The sequence below is a fragment of the Oscarella lobularis genome, chromosome 5 (assembly GCF_947507565.1).
Source record: "Oscarella lobularis chromosome 5, ooOscLobu1.1, whole genome shotgun sequence".
Lineage (NCBI taxonomy): Eukaryota > Metazoa > Porifera > Homoscleromorpha > Homosclerophorida > Oscarellidae > Oscarella > Oscarella lobularis.
Genome location: NC_089179.1, coordinates 3,352,173 through 3,368,005, shown reverse-complemented (window position 1 = coordinate 3,368,005; position 15,833 = coordinate 3,352,173). Strand labels below are relative to the sequence as shown.

Sequence of the window (15,833 nt, the reverse complement as noted above, 5' to 3'; positions counted from 1 at the left end):
GTACACGTGCTTCTCTGGCATACGGGACTCACAATTTCGATCTCCTCAACAAACGCCGTTTCTCGCGCGAAGCCTTACTTTTCCCTGGACAAATCCAATTGCCGTCGAACCTCTCAAGGTACTCGACCTGCCAACAGTCGTCGGTAGTGGCCACGTCGAGCCTTTGGGGCTCTCCTACGCGTTCCCTTCCCCCCATGCAGTGGGCACTCACCAGCCCAAATTTCTGAACCATTGATGAAGAATATCAGTCTCGTTCATAATGAACGCTTCCCTGAGTCCCCACATTAGCGGGAATCTCGTCATTGCGATCACTAATCAAGTTATACTGTACCTTTCTTCTGAGAAGAAACGTGCTCGAATCAGTTTTGTGCTCTGGTACGTGTCTCCTTTGGCACCCTCGCTTCCCTAAACCCCTAGAGAGAATCGGTGGATAAAATTGCAATGAAATCGGCTACTTGAGCATGGTTCAATGTCCGTTTCCCTAACTAACTCGCAATCAGTTTTGAACATGACGTCAAGCCCTATTGTCTTGTTCTCGTCTCTCTAGATGCCAAACGCGAAACGCATTTCGAAATTGAGTGGCGTTGTGTTGTCGAGTTGGAAGTCATCGCGGTCACAAGAACTACGTATGGTCACTGGATCTCGTGCAGACGGATACGGCTGGGCTGACTCACTTTTCCTGTTCTTGTTACAGTAGCCGCCCACGTATCACTTCCAAGGGGGAGTTCCTGGTTTATCTTTCATAGACGTTTCGTTTCCGAATTCCGGCGGCTTTAGGAGGATAGGTCGCCGCCGTCTCATGTCGTTCTTGTCGCCGTTGTTTCGCAGTCTTGCGCAAAGATTCGCTTCCAAATCAAACGCTTAGTCTGGTCAGAGATAAATAGGAGCCTGAAATATAATTAAAGGCGGCGGGCAAATGAAGCCGTATAGGTACATCGCCACCATGGTCGCCTGTTTAAACAGCGTTAGATCTATTTTTGTATCTGGCAAACGCAGAAGACAACTGAATCATCGCGCTTGACGCCACACGCAGTATATAAAGGTAGAGTGGATGGGCTCGTTTGCCACGCGTACACAAAGCCAAACGAGGCGAATTTTGCTATGACATTCCTCATGACGGCCGTCTTGGGTGCTACTGCTCTTTTTTTCCGCGCTTGCGTTCGGAGGAAATTTCGCGAGAGGTAATGACCATTTATTTAGCAGTTCAAAGCAATCCGGCACCTGTTGAGCGATCGTACGAGTCGCAGGGGGACGTTGCAAACTCAAACTCAAATGTTTCGCTTTATTATCAGTCAACAAATCACGGTGTTCTTTTAGACTCGTCGGGATATTACCCCAATTTGGCAGTTTATGGAGCTTCTTCGCAGAGCTCTACCTTTTCTCACTCGTGCAACCCCACCGCTTCAAAAGCGACGGACGGAAAAAACGAAGGCGTCTTCTCTTGGTGCTCAGTCACGCACAAGAACGAGGACCAGCAAGCCTGGTGGCAGGTCGATCTCCAAGGCTCAAGAACCGTCCACCGGGTTCACGTGTTCAATCGCGTTGACTGCTGCAGGGATCGTCTCGCCAATTTCAACGTCACGCTGCGAAACTCGACCAGAGCAACGCTGGCTACGAAAAATTTTTCCGGTGGCACAAATAGCCAAATATACACATTTTCGAAGACAGTCGATAATGTCAGATTCGTTCGCGTTCACCTCCTTGGAAAGGGCGTTCTGAGTCTCGCTGAGGTTCAAGTGATTGGTAATGATGGTAATGGCAGGAATGACAGAAATGACTTGCAAGAATGACGGTATAGTGGCAACATTACTACAAGTAATGCGAATCTTTTTCCTGTTTTGCTTGTGGTCGGCTCGTTCATTGTCCTCCTCGTTCTCATCTTAATTGCTGTGGTTGTCTGCGTTTGCTATCGTGGCAAATGTCGTTCCGTGAATTTGAGTTCGCCTGCTGCCGAATCCCGAACCTGCAAGAGACCCGATGAATGGGAATCAATCGCTGCGACGTGACGCTTCTGGAGAAGATAGGCGAAGGTTTTTTTGGCCCTGAAAACTGTTCCGAAGAACTGTGAGTTCTTTGCGTTGTGAATAATTAGCGATTTTTATCGTTTTTCTCTCAGGTACAAACTGATGTCTGAATGTTGGGCCACTGATCCTGAAGAGCGTCCAGCTTTCGGTGTTCTCTCCGGGAAGCTGGGAAAGCTTCTCGAAGCAGAAAACTCAAACAAATACGTCGATCTAGATAACGCTTCTTTGTATCCTTTTCGGGGCGTGGGAACGACGGAATCGGGATCTGAAGCATCCGGAAGCGACGGAGAGCCTTCTGAAGTCGACTCCGTCAGTGGCCCGACACCCACCGTTGGCGGCCGTAGGTATGTGGGTTGCGGCTCCATAATAACCAGAGAAACTACTGTGTAAACCGCGGTACTGTGTATTGTCACGGTGACTGCTGCTTGATGTGATGCTTTAGACTAACTTAGGTCATTGTGTCCGTGATGTGTTCACCACATAGAAAGAATCATCAATGATTATTAATTTAATCGTCAAGATCCTGATCTATAAAGACTTCAGCTTGTGTAGGACTCACTTGAGGACGCTCGACCGTCAGCAGGCCGCATGCGCGATTATATTTCACTTCAAACCGTAGATACGCTAAGGAGCCCGCTAAGGAAGGGCCCTCGCACGACCTTCGCGAGAGAGATTCTGAGAAAGACGATTCTAATAAACAAAACTGTCAGCTCGATTTCTGAAGAATCGGCGTCACTTCTTGCGAATTAAGAGTTCAGTTTTGTCCGTATCAGGGCCGCCTATTTCCGGGACACCAATCACATCTGACCATGACGAAATTTGCTCGCCCGCAAATGCTGTTTCACGAGGGCCTATTTGTGTCGTCAGTGATCGGATCGGTTGTTCGTCAATCTAAGGCAGCCTCTAACGTATAAGCAAAGGTAGCGGAGTTTTCGGGGGGCCCCCGAAGCCCTATTTCCGGGAACCTCTATGAAAAAATTTACTCGCCAAAAACGCTGTTTACAAGAGTTCACAAGCGCCTATTCGTACACGTGCGAGAATAAGATACTCTCGCATACGGGACTCACAAAATATCGAACGTCTGAAAAAACGCCGTTTCTCGCGCAAAGCCTTACTTTGCCCTGGACAAATCCAATTGTCGTCGAACCTCTCAAGGTCCCAACAGTCGTCGGTAGTGGCCACGTCGAGCCTTCGGGGTTCTCCTGCGCGATCCCTTCCCCCCAGTGGGCGGCCCCCAGTGGGCACTCACCAGCCCAAATTTCTGAACCGTTTATTTAATAATGCAGTCTCGTTTATAATGAACGCTTCCCTGAGTCCCCAGAACGAACGCGGGTCATTAGCGAGAATCTCGTTATTGCGATCACTAATCAAGTTATACCTTTTCTGGAATCTCATTCTCGGAGTCTTTTGTGGTTTCAATGCACCGCCAAGACTTCCGCCCTGAAGTCTCTCTCTCGCTTAATTATTTGAGTCTTCAGAAACGAACGACCCCGGCCATTTGACTTTAGAACGACGACTGTTGAACATCTCTTCTCTCCGACCAGATTTCGTCTCTTTTTGGACTCCTGCGCAAGACGTTTGAATAAGGCGAGGCCGCGGACTCTTCTATCTAGTAAGACCCTCACTGGCCTTCACCATAGATATGCCTTCAACCCATGAGCAGCAAATGTTGCTCTTGCTTAAAAGCTGTTTCATCTACTGCGTCTTTCAGTCGATCGAAACAATGACGTCATAACGAGCAAAATGATATTGCCACAGTAAGCTCGAGTTTAATCAGTTTTGCGGTGGTTGATATTCTTTTCCATCATTATAGGAGAGACAGATTAGTATTACTGTACAATGAAAAGGCTACCTGAGCTGACGTAGGCGAATTGCCAACAACTCCACTCAGGAGAAAAAATGTAGGAATGAAACAGAGAAGAATTTTAATTCTTTTGAAACTTTATGTGGCTGTACCCTATCCCCGATGATATTTCGCGGAAAAAAACACCGCGGAGCTCGGTCTCTAGCACTCATGAGAACATCATGAATTATGGGACCAATAAGGGCACCTCCCCCTTATCTTCCAGCCAAGAAGCGTACAACATGGTTGGATATATGTCAATTTCCCTAGCTAACGCGTCTATGTTTGAACACGACGTCAAGCCAAATAGTAATTGTAAAGACTTCTGGTCTCTCATAGGTGCCAAACGCGAGGCGCATTTGGAAATTGAGCGTCGAGTTGGAAGTCATCGCGGTCATATCACCAGAGCTACGCAGGATGCAGGCGGTACGGCAGCCAAAGGGCGGGATCGAGGGGAGGAGCAGTTCCGGTACCTTACACATCCAGGGACAGTTTATAAGAAATCAGTTTTTTCATTTATTTCTTCTACGCTGTACTTCATCTTTCTTAGGTACGAAACGAGAAGGGGCAGTAGAAAGATTGAAAACGGGGTCTCGATTTTTTTTGCCTCACCTAGCTTCTCCGGGACTTCAATTACGTGAATCAAACGCATTCCAACCGGACTTCCAACCGTCGCTGCGACCACTGCGCGCAACTTCCAGCCAACGAACCCGGTGCACTCACGTTTCTCGGGTCTTTGAAAATAAGTATGTGTATACGTCGTCTTCGAACGAATGACCACTAAACGGGCCAATCTTAGGTGGCGCTCTTGGCCCACTTCCGCTTCTTCTCACGAATGTTACCTCTTTCGCTTCTCGGCGTCTTCGTCGCTCTTATCGCCGTCGTTTCGCCGTCTCGCGGACACGATTCGCTCCAAAATCGAACTCTTCCTCTGGCGACGTCTGTGGAAGTGAGGCAAACGCAATTATACTTTAGGGCTTTTGGAACAGTGTTATTGTTTAAAGCCTTCTATATTTGTCAAGACGAGTAACGAATTGATAGTCGCTAATGGACCGAATGCGTCCGGCCGAGAATTGTGCGCGTTTCCTACGAACAGTCCGCTGCAAGGTGAGGGATGGTGCAAGGACGATGAAACGTTTTGGGATGATACTAGTCTTTTAATTATAATGATAAAGCTGAAATTTAAATAGTTCGAAATAGCGCGAGTCGCTCCTTTCTTAGGTTCTCGTCTCTCTTAGGTGCCATAGGCGAGGTCTATTACGCCGAGTTGTCATCGTTGTCACGAGGACTACCTTCGCTCGTATCTGTGACTGGATCTCGTGCAGAAGGTACGGCTTATTTTTTTCCTGCGTATACGCATCAAAGTAGCCGCTCCATCCCCTTGCGATATGAAAAACGCATCTGGCTGCGTCTCTCCCTTTTAGCGCTTTCCTTAATTTCAATTAAACCGTTATGGCAAAAAAGGATGTAGCTGAAGCGGCAGCTAAAAGGGTTGGGAGGGAGGTCGTCTTGCATGGGTTCTCCTTTGCTTGTGGAAAAGTAGACCACAAAGTTTATCCTATATCCCTTATAATTTGGGCACAAGATTACCTTCCGAATCGAACGCTTCGACTGGTGACGCATAAATTAGGCGACAAATTAACCAATTTAGAAGCTTTCCTTAGACAAGTAGAGCCGTTTAGTTGATTATCATCAGAATCTAAACTTGCACTCTTGTCTCACACAGGTGCGAAAATGGATGCGATGTTGCCTTCGCATTTGTCTGTTGTTTGCGCATTTATTGTCGCCTTGTTCATTGCACTCGCCGTTGTCTATCGCTACTCGGACAGCGGGCGTTCGATTAGCTCCGTTGACCGTGCATTGAAGAAGCGCGAAAGTCATCAAGTCGTGGCGTTGTTAAGGATTTTTTTCGTCGTCGTCGCCGTTACCGGCGTTGAAGGGCGAGGCTCAAATGCACCCGATAGCGGCGAGATAGCTCGTTGTGAAGGTAGACTTGATCTGTTGACCGGAATTATTGTTCTCAATGATTTTTAGATTGCTCGCCTCCTTTTACGTGCACGCCCCGTTCTTTGGGTCTCTTCATTTCATTGTTGTCGTCGAATTGGTTTGACGCAGAAACAGAGTGCTCCAAGCACGGAGGCGCTCTCTTCTCTATTCGAAACAAAGAAGACGTATCGAATCTTGAGGATTACCTCCGATGTCAGTGGCCCAAATTAAGCAGAAGGGAACTTTATTTGGGTTTAATACGCACGCCTACTACAGAGGAAGACACCTATAACTATCGATGGTCAGACGGTTCGCCCTTCAGCAGTGATGCCTCTGAATGGAGTCATTCAAAAGATCCCGTATGTTCTACGGTGATTGTCGCCAACGGTAGCGTGATTGAGTGGGGCAGAGCCATTTCCTGTTCGGACCCGCTCGGATACATCTGTCAGAAGCACCCGAAGGGCCAACGTAAGAGTCGCGCATCACAAAAAGCAAATTTTATTAATTAATTATTTAATTAATTAGCATTCGTGGATTTTCCAATTCGTCTCGTGGGAGTAACTCCTTATCGTGGGCACCTCGAGAAGTTTCACATGGGCGCGTGGACACCCGTTTGCATGCCAACGAGCAGTGACAAAGCCAGGCTCATAGCGGCTGATGCCTGCCAAAAAGTGGGCTACAAAGATGTATTAGACGTGACGTTGAAATCGAAGTCTTCAACTTGTGTCTACAATAATTGTACATCAAACTGGTTTGATCCCGGCAACTGCACGGCATTGGGTAGGAGTGGATTCGTTTCCTGTCGTGTCAGTGCCGTAGACTCAATTTTCGTGCGTCTCTCAACCGAAGGTGGACGTGGGCGGCTTCCTTTTTCAGATTGGGTACTTCTGGATGAAGATTTGGCGGTCGTCAGCTTTCAAATTGGGGGCTTGTGGAGAGAAATAAGCGCCTCTTTTATCTTTTCCAGCTATGATAGAAGTTTGGGATATGGTCTGTTTACCGATCGTCGTTTCTCTTTGGGTACAGAAAATAATGTTATCATGACCTGTTCTTCGCACGAAATTGAAGAGTGCACTTTCACAGACTCAGGATCATCGAGCACCTTCGGCTCTCCCTTGTACTGTTCTGTCCATAACAGGCATAACGGGAAAGTACGACTCGTCGATGGTTTACATGAGAGCGAGGGAAGAGTCGAAGTTTTGTTCTCTTCCTCGTGGAGCGGCGTGTGCAACGACAAATGGGTTGTTAACAATTCGAATGTCATCTGTCGTCAGTTAGGCTACAAGAAAGCCGTGGCTGTCTCGGCGAGGCGACGAGGCCTTCTTTCGCCGCGTGTCAACGCGATGTATCATGTACGTTGCCATGGAAACGAAGCGACCATGAATGATTGCGCAAAAGAGCTCAGTCAATCTTGCGAGGCAGCGGAAGTCGCTTGCAAAGAGAACGAGTGTAAATAAAGCGACATTTTGATTATGCAATTACTAAACGCTTTATTTAGATTGTCCTAGTGGGTGGTACCTCTACGGCGACTATTGCTATATCGTTTCTAATAATTTGTACACTTTTAATGACACGGAGTGGAATAAGGGATGCAGTTACGAAAGTCTTGTCAGCATTAGCAGTCCTCACGAACAGGCTTTCATAGTGTCTCTCCTCGTGGAATCAGATGTCGACGTCTGGATTGGCTTGACGCGAAAGGATTCTGGATTCCACTGGGTCAATGGAGATCGAATGACGTACGTATTGTTACGCAGTGAAACTGGTTATCTAACATGCGTGTGCAGGTATGCTCTGTGGGCGAGTGGAGAACCGAGTTTTAGCCATCTTCGTAAGTGCGTTGTTATCGACTCTCGCTCTGGCTATTGGAAGACGGTCGACTGCTTAGGCCAGTTAAAAAGACTATGTAAAAAAGCTCTCGGTAAACTATGGCAACGATTTGTGTACATTCTTTAGTGTATATACCTTTCGCTGTTCTAGTTGATTTTAGCAACAACGTGCGCCGACACAAAGCGCCTTTCCATCATCAGTGTCGAAAGGACGAGCTTTATTTCAAAGACGCCTGCTATTATTTGTCCAACGACGACGATAAGCCGAAGTCGCAGGCGCTTGCTCATCAGAAATGCAACAGCCGCGGGGCTCAACTTTCAGCAATCAATAGTATTCACGAGAACGCCTTCATTGCAAAGGAAACGTCAGCAAAGACGGGACCGATCTATTGGATTGGATTAGTTTACGAGAATACGTCGAGTGGGTTCACCTGGCTTTACGGCGCACCCGTCACTTTCACCCGGTGGGCCAAGTATGAGCCAACGTATCAGAACGGCGAATGCGTTACGTTTGGATTCGACGGACGCGATTTCACTTGGTCTGTTTCAAACTGCTCTACGAAAGCTGGATACATCTGCAAAAGTGAGCTTCGTCTGCTCAAGGAAGTTTTGATGGCTACTTGTTTATCTAGGGGCGTTGAATAACTCAAGTGTAGAACTGAATTCCACGTCTTCTTTAAACTGTCAGTGTATACCGACGTCTAGCTTGGATCCTATTTTTGGTGGTTGTTTTTAGATGTCTACATGTGTCCAAGTGGATGGTTGAAGGTTGGCGACCGGTGTTTCAAACGAAATAACGCTTTTAAGACGTGGCGGAAGTCTCTGGCTAACTGCGAATCGAGCCTTAACAGTGGCTCTCTCGCTAGCATTCGTTCTGTTCAAGAACAGAGCGCTCTTTCTAATTTGCTCGGAACGAACGATGCTTGGATTGGCCTAAATGACATTGACAATGAAGGCGTCTACGTTTGGGCTGATCGCTCTTCGCTTGTCTATGTCAACTGGAGAGCGGCAGAAAAACTAAATTCTTCGATGAAAATCTCGCACAGCTGTGTAGCTTTGAATGGAGAAGGGTATTGGAAAGCAAGCAACTGTGTGGAGGAGAAGCAAAGTGTGTGCGTGATTCCAGCATTTTCCGGTAAATGTAACTTTCATTATCATAGATTTTGTACCCTCATTTACCTCTGTAGTTTGTTTAAACAAAGTCGATACCTGTCACGAAGCAACGGCGTGCACAAAAACCTTGTCGGCGTGCAAGGGTTTGTCGATAGTATATAGATCTCATATTCATTTTGTGTACTAAATGATTTCTAGACTGTCCGTTTCCTTTTGAGTGCACTTCCCGCTTTTCGTGTCTTTGGATTTCATCGGCGTCGTCGAATTGGTTTGACGCGGAAACGGAGTGCTTCAATCGAGGAGCGACACTCTTCTCTATCGGGAGCAAAGGAGACGAATCGGATCTTGTTGATTATCTCCGGAAAATTGCGCATTTTCGGGGGCCCGGATTTGGAAGAAAAGAACTCTTTTTGGGTCTAATACGCACGCCTACTGCAGCGAAAGATACTCAGTATAACTATCGATGGTCCAACGGTTTGCCCTTTAGCAGAGATGCTTCTGGATGGGATCCCTTGAAAGGTCCCCTATGTGCCACGGTCGTTGTCGAGAACGATGTCGCGATCAAGTTTGGCAGAGCCGTTTCCTGTTTAGATCAGCACGAATTCATCTGCCACAAGCAACCGAATAGCCAACGTAAGACTCGCGGATCACTAAAAGCAGATGTTTTTAATTATTTAATTAGCGTCTGTGGTTACTCGTCTCGTGGGAGTGGCAGCTAATCGCCGGTTAGACGTGAAGGCATGGACACCCTTTTGCATCTCAAAGGACGGTCACGAGGCCAGTCCCATTACGGCTGGAGCCTGCGTAAATATGGGTTACACTGAGTACCGCGGATTCACGTTTGATATTAGCGAATTCAATTCCTGTCAGGCCAGTGACGTTGGCTCAATTGACGTACGTTTCTCAAAAACTGTGAGCGATGCCGTCGAGATTCGAATTGGGCGCCCGTGGAGAAAGCTGTGCAACGTTCGTTCTATCGATTCTGATAACTTGTGCAGAAGTTTAGGATATGATAGAAAAAGACGCAAATCATATTTTGATACTTCTGGATTTTCCATGAGCTGTTCCCGAAACGTGAATTCACTCGACGAGTGCACTTTCACAGAGTTCCAAGATAAACGCTGTCGTGGTGTCCTTCTCGTTTGTGAAAACAATGACGGGAAAGTACGACTTCTCGACGGTTTGCGTGAGAGCGAGGGAAGAGTCGAAATCTATTTCAATGGATTGTGGAGCGTCGTGTGCGGCGACGAATGGTATTTAGACGATGCGAATGTCGTCTGTCGTCTGTTAGGCTACGAAAATGCCGTGTCCGTCACGGCGAGGCGAAGAGGCCTTCCTTCGCCGAGCAACTCTCTGAGGTATTATGGACCTTGCAAAGGAAACGAAACATGGTCTAAAGATTGCGAAGAGGAGCGCAGTCGATCCTGCAGCAAGGAAGCGGAAGTGACTTGTAAAGAGAACAAATGTAAGGAAACGACATCGCCATAAATGATTGATTATTGAATTTAATTTAGATTGTCCCAGAGGGTGGTACCTCTACAAAGACTATTGCTATACCGTTTCTATCAAGTCTTACGACTTTGATGACACTGAGTGGGATAAGGGATGCAGCTCCCAGAGCCTTGTCAGCATTAGCAATCCTCACGAACAGGCTTTTGTATTGTCTCTTCTCGCGTACGCACATATCGACGTCTGGATTGGAATGACTCCAAGGAGGAAGTCTGATGATTTCCACTGGCTCAATGGAGATCCAATGACGTACGCATAGTTACGCTGTGAAACTGTTTATGTAACATAAGCGTGTGCAGGTATGCTCTGTGGGCGAGTGGAGAACCGCGTTTTAGCAGTAGTCGTGAGTGCGTTGCTATCGATTCTCGCACTGGCTACTGGAAGACGGTCGACTGCGTACACCTCAAATTAAAAAGATTATGCAAACGTGCTCTTGGTAAACTATAGCAACGACTTCACTTTCTTCAAATACCTGTTTTCTTTTTGGTTTTCTAGTTGATTTTAGCAACAGAGTGCGCCGACGTAAAGCGCCTATTCATCGTCGGTGTCAAAAGGATGAGCTTTATTTCAAAGACGCCTGCTATTATTTGTCTAAAAATGACGATAAGCCGCGTTCACAAATTCTAGCAGTTCAAAAGTGTAAAAGCCGTGGGGCGGAACTCGTTTCAATAAGCAGCATTCACGAGAACGCCTTCGTCGCCAAAGAAACGTCATCGTTAGCAGGACCTATCTATTGGATTGGATTGGTTTACAGCAATACGTCGAGCGCGTTCGCGTGGCTTTACGGCTTACCCGTCACTTTTACGCGGTGGGCGAAGTATGAGCCGAAGTACCAGAATGGTGCATGCGTTGCATTTGCATTCGACGGACTCGACTTCACTTGGTCCGTTTCAAACTGCGCTACCGAAGCTGGATACATCTGCAAAAGTGAGTTTTTCGTCTCTACCAGGTTTGAGCGACTTTTTTTTATCTAGAGGCATTGAGTGACTCAAGTGTACAATTGAATTCCGCATCTATAAACAGTCAGTGTACCACGTCTTCTTGTAACATGGATTCTATTTTTGGTGATTCTTTTTAGATGTCTACATGTGTCCGAGTGATTGGACGCAGATTGACAACCGGTGCTTTAAACGAATTGTCGCTTTGGCGACGTGGCGGGAATCCTTGGCTCAATGCCAGCAGTTCAGCGCAGGCAATGGCTCTCTCGCTAGCATTCATTCTGTTCAAGAACAGAGCGGCCTTTCTGATCTTCTCGGCGCAAACGAGGCTTGGATCGGTCTAAATGACATTGACAATGAAGGCGTCTACGTTTGGGCTGATCGCTCTCCGCTTGTGCATGTCAACTGGAGGGCGACAGAAAAGCGAAGTTCTTCGATGAGGATCTTGCACAGTTGTGTAGCTGCAACGGGAAATTCTTGGAAAAAAGCTAATTGCGTGGAAGAGAAGCAAAGTGTGTGCGTAAGACCAGCAATTTTGGGTAGGAAAACGCTTATGTTTTAGCTCTCGTATTCACTATACGTTATTTTTAGATTTCGATGAATGTTCGAATAAATCCCATACTTGTCACAAAAACGCAACGTGTGAAAATACTTTATTTTCATATAAATGCACTTGCATACAAGGGTTTGAAGGCGACGGATTTTCATGCAAAGGTAGCTCGCGGATCTGTTAGTATAGATCTCAAATTAGTCTTTCCTGTGTATTTTCTTTAGATTCTGATGAATGTAGAGACGTTGAAAGTCACCGTTGTCGCCAGAAGGATCAGCATTGCGTAAACACAGTTGGATCATACGAATGCGGGTGTGTTGAAGGATGGTCGGGAAACGGAACTGGTCACTGTTTTGACGTAGACGAATGTCTACGCAACGATACTTGCGATCCTCGTGCCACTTGCAACAACACAGCCGGGTCGTACATCTGCACTTGTAGTAGCGGCTGGACTGGAAACGGAAGTCTCTGCGTTGACATCGACGAGTGCGAGAGTGACCCGTGTCATTCTCTAGAAAGGTGTGAAAATGAGGACGGCTCATTCCGGTGTACGTGTCGTCCCGGCTGGACTAGAGACGCAGCTCGATCAACTGGATCGGCTACAGATGATGATGCTCCTTGCACTGATATCGATGAATGTAAAACACCAGCCCAATGTCATGCAAACGCAAATTGTACCAATACAGCCGGGTCGTATAATTGCACTTGTGCTAGTGGCTGGACTGGAAACGGCAGTCTCTGCGTTGACATCGACGAATGCGAGAGGAAAGAGGATAACAATTGCCACGATTACGCAACGTGCAGAAATACTATTGGATCGTACCAGTGCGAATGCAACGATACCTTTACGGGCAACGGGACGCACTGCCAAGGTAAGAACCTGTCCTCATCCTCAGTATGACTTACACGCTGCCGGAGTTTGATCAGCAGCAATAAAGTTCGGTGTCCGTCTCATCGCTTGTCTTGTCTTGCAGATTCGCAGTTTTCACAACTCACAATAATTTTGTCGGTTGTCGGCTCGTTCGTTTTCTTTGTCTTTGTCATCGTCATTGCCGTCGTTGTCTACGCCCGCTTCAACAGTGGCGAATATCGCTCAGCGGAGTCTCTGAGTTCGCCTGCGCCCCCGCCCCATTCCCGCAAGAGACCCGATGAATGGGAAATCAATCACGACGACGTGATGCTTCTGGAAAAGATAGGCGAAGGTCTTTTCGGAGTCGTGCATAAAGCACAGCTCTTGCATAGGCCTTCTTCGCATTGGAAGAGAATGCGACATCGAACAAGTAACAAGGCGTTTGTCGCATGTAAAATGCACAAGGGTCAGAATGCAGCTAGGTACCCCAAGCCTTCTCTCATTCCTTCTTTTTACTCTAAAGGAAAACTTCAGATTGAGGATGAGTTTTTGGAAGAAATCAATCTAATGAAACGAGTCGGGCGGCATCAACATATCGTGAGTATGGTTGCGTGCATAACGAGAAGCCAGCCGTTGTGCTTGATTGTGGAATACTGCTGTCACGGCGATCTACTTAACTACCTTGCGAGAGGAAGACATGCCAGAGTATGTATCGAAGTAAACAGGAATTTTATTTAATTATCTTACTCGTTTTTTCAGTCGGATAGACGTCGCTCTGTATTGAACAGTGTCGACTCGGAGGCAAGTGCTCAAGCTATTCTTGGGAAAATGTTATTTTGCTGTGTATAGCCGTCTCCCGATTCTGAAGAAAGAAGGAAGCAGAATGAAGATGAGGAGAAGGAGAAGGAAAGTATTTCAGACAAGGCTGAAGATGTCGACAAGCATGATAAGAATATGGCGTTTAACTTTACGACTTCCAATCTCCTGTTATTTGCCTGGCAAATTGCATCGGGAATGGTATAGAACAAGCCGCTTACTTTAGTTGCTGTAAATTTTGACCTGGCAGGGTTATTTGAGTGGAAAGGGTTTGGTCCATCGCGATTTGGCCTGCAGGAACGTGCTCGTCTGCGAGAACGAACTACTCAAAGTTTCCGACTTCGGACTGACAAGAGCCGTCTCCGAAGACGGCCAATACAGTCAAAAGTCTGCAAGGCGTCTCCCACTGCGATGGATGTCCATCGAAGCTATTACTCGCCGTCTCTTCACCGAGAAAAGCGACGTGTAAAGCTAAATTTATTTTCACGCAGACTAGCTGGATATTCTTCGTGTGTTTTAATTTTTAGGTGGTCTTTTGGAGTTGTTGTTTGGGAAATATTCACCTTAGGTAAGTAAGAATGTTGTTTAATTTTCCTAAAATTTCCAAGATTTTTTGTAGGCGATTTTCCTTACCCGTGCATTGTGAGTAAGGATCTTCAGTCGTATCTACTCAAAGGCAACCGTCTAGATTGCCCCGAAAACTGTTCTGAAGAACTGTGAGTTCTTTGCCTTTTTGTTTATGAATTAGCGATTCATCAGTGTTATTCTTTCAGGTACAAACTGATGTTCGAATGTTGGCGTGCTAATCCTAAAACGCGCCCAGCTTTCAGTCTTCTCTCGCAGAAGCTGGGAAAACTTGTTGAAGCAGAAACCCCCAACAAATACATCAATCTTGATACTGCACCTCCTTTGTATCCTATTGAGGACATGGATATTGAGGGCACGGAAACGAGGGAATTGGAATCGGAAGCACGTGGAGTGACTTCGGAGGCTGCGAATGCCGGTACGACATCCGCCGGCGACATGCAGGACATATAGGTAACATGTGACAAACTACCGTTTACACCGGTGTATACTATTGTCACGATGAGTCGGTGACTTCTGCTTCATATGATGCGCTTTAGGATAACTTAGATCGTTGTGCTATGCAGTGTGTCTAGTTTTCCCTTTAGCTGCAATAGCTCTTAGGTTCTTTCACATAGACAAAGAATTATTAGCGAAACTCTTAGGTCTTTCATTCAGTTCTTGTTGTTAGTTATTTAGGCCGCTGATGTCATTTTAGAAAATCTGCTAGCTGAATTTTTAGTACAGTCGCTTTGAGTTTCAGTGTTCTAGTCATTGTCACACCGTCACGTACAAATGATACCGAACGTGGTTATTGATCGCGACGCATAAACTCGCAAGTAAAAAATTCTGAAGTCGTTATCCGGGCCGCATGTCCGGGACCCTCTGTAACAAAATTTGCTCGCCACAAATGCTGTTTACAAGCGCCTATTTGTGTCCACAGTGTTTGGATCGGTCGGTCGTCATTATAAGGCAACCTCTAACGTGTAAGCAGAGGTACCGGGGGCCCCCCAAACAAATGAACGCTAAATTGTTGAATGGAATCTCATGCTCGGAGCCTCTCCTGGCCTCAATGCATTGCCACGACCTCGGTCCTGAAGTCTCTCTCGCGCGTCGAGTCTTCAGAACGAACGGGGTCCCCATTTGACTTTAGAACGATGGCTGTTGAAAATCTCTTCGCTCCGACAAGATTCCGTCTATTTTTGGACTTTTGTGCAAGAAATTCGAGGCCGCGAGACGCGACGTACTCTTCTATCCAGTAAGATTCGGTGGGACATAGCCTTCGCCATATGCCTTCAAGCAAAAGTTGCTCTTGCTAAACAAGCTGTTTTATCTGCTGCGTCTTTCAGTCGATCGTTTGGAAACAATGACGTCATAACGAGGAAAATGATATTGCCACAGTAAACTCGAGTTTAATCAGTTTTTGCCTGTTCCGTGATCGCGACAGTTTCCGAAACGAACGGCTACATTTATTAATTCAGACGGAACATTTTTACAGAAACGTTCGGTTTGACGATGCGGAGACAGTGGAAAACTTATTTAGTGCGAATGTGCACGACGCCGTCGATTGTCATCGGTCTCGAGCATTCAACTTCGTAAGAGTAATGTACGAACGCCGCAACACGAAGATTTAGCACCGCAATGGACTGTCGTACTTCAGGCATGCGCTACTCTAAGAGAGGTAGACGAGTGACTTTAGTAAATACGCATTCCTAGTTCCAAGCCATTTTATAGAGCAAGTATACTTTTCTTTTGGATTGTCGCCTGAATGGGACCTATATCTTGGCGGTGTATTGGTTGACACGCACTGCTTC

The 15,833-nt window shown here is 46.6% G+C and overlaps 2 protein-coding genes and 2 long non-coding RNA genes across 4 annotated transcripts; all 4 read left to right on the top strand.

Annotated features, from left to right (window-relative positions):
• Positions 1–3,124: 3,124 nt before the first annotated feature.
• On the top strand, positions 3,125–3,969 carry LOC136187691 (uncharacterized). The gene is made up of 3 exons (XR_010669951.1): positions 3,125–3,179; positions 3,569–3,781; positions 3,838–3,969. It is a non-coding gene; the product is annotated as an uncharacterized lncRNA (long non-coding RNA).
• A 503-nt stretch (positions 3,970–4,472) lies between these two features.
• Positions 4,473–7,491, top strand: LOC136187423 (uncharacterized; the record flags this gene model as incomplete). Its single annotated transcript, XM_065975008.1, has 8 exons — positions 4,473–4,613; positions 4,667–4,816; positions 4,872–4,974; positions 5,106–5,195; positions 5,594–5,854; positions 5,902–6,321; positions 6,379–7,302; positions 7,352–7,491. Coding segments are annotated over exons 2-8 (2,052 nt in total), but the record flags the coding sequence as incomplete, so codon positions are not given.
• A 618-nt stretch (positions 7,492–8,109) lies between these two features.
• Positions 8,110–8,569, top strand: LOC136187690 (uncharacterized). Its single transcript, XR_010669950.1, has 3 exons — positions 8,110–8,262; positions 8,312–8,362; positions 8,416–8,569. It is a non-coding gene; the product is annotated as an uncharacterized lncRNA (long non-coding RNA).
• A 2-nt stretch (positions 8,570–8,571) lies between these two features.
• On the top strand, positions 8,572–13,406 carry LOC136187422 (uncharacterized). The gene is made up of 13 exons (XM_065975007.1): positions 8,572–8,814; positions 8,867–8,935; positions 8,991–9,425; positions 9,475–10,257; positions 10,307–10,550; positions 10,601–10,737; positions 10,797–11,228; positions 11,276–11,323; positions 11,380–11,778; positions 11,831–11,953; positions 12,014–12,661; positions 12,764–12,991; positions 13,399–13,406. The coding sequence occupies exons 1-13, from the start codon at positions 8,709–8,711 to the stop codon at positions 13,404–13,406; spliced, it is 3,660 nt and encodes a 1,219-aa protein (XP_065831079.1). The 5' UTR covers positions 8,572–8,708.
• The last annotated feature ends 2,427 nt before the right edge of the window (positions 13,407–15,833 follow it).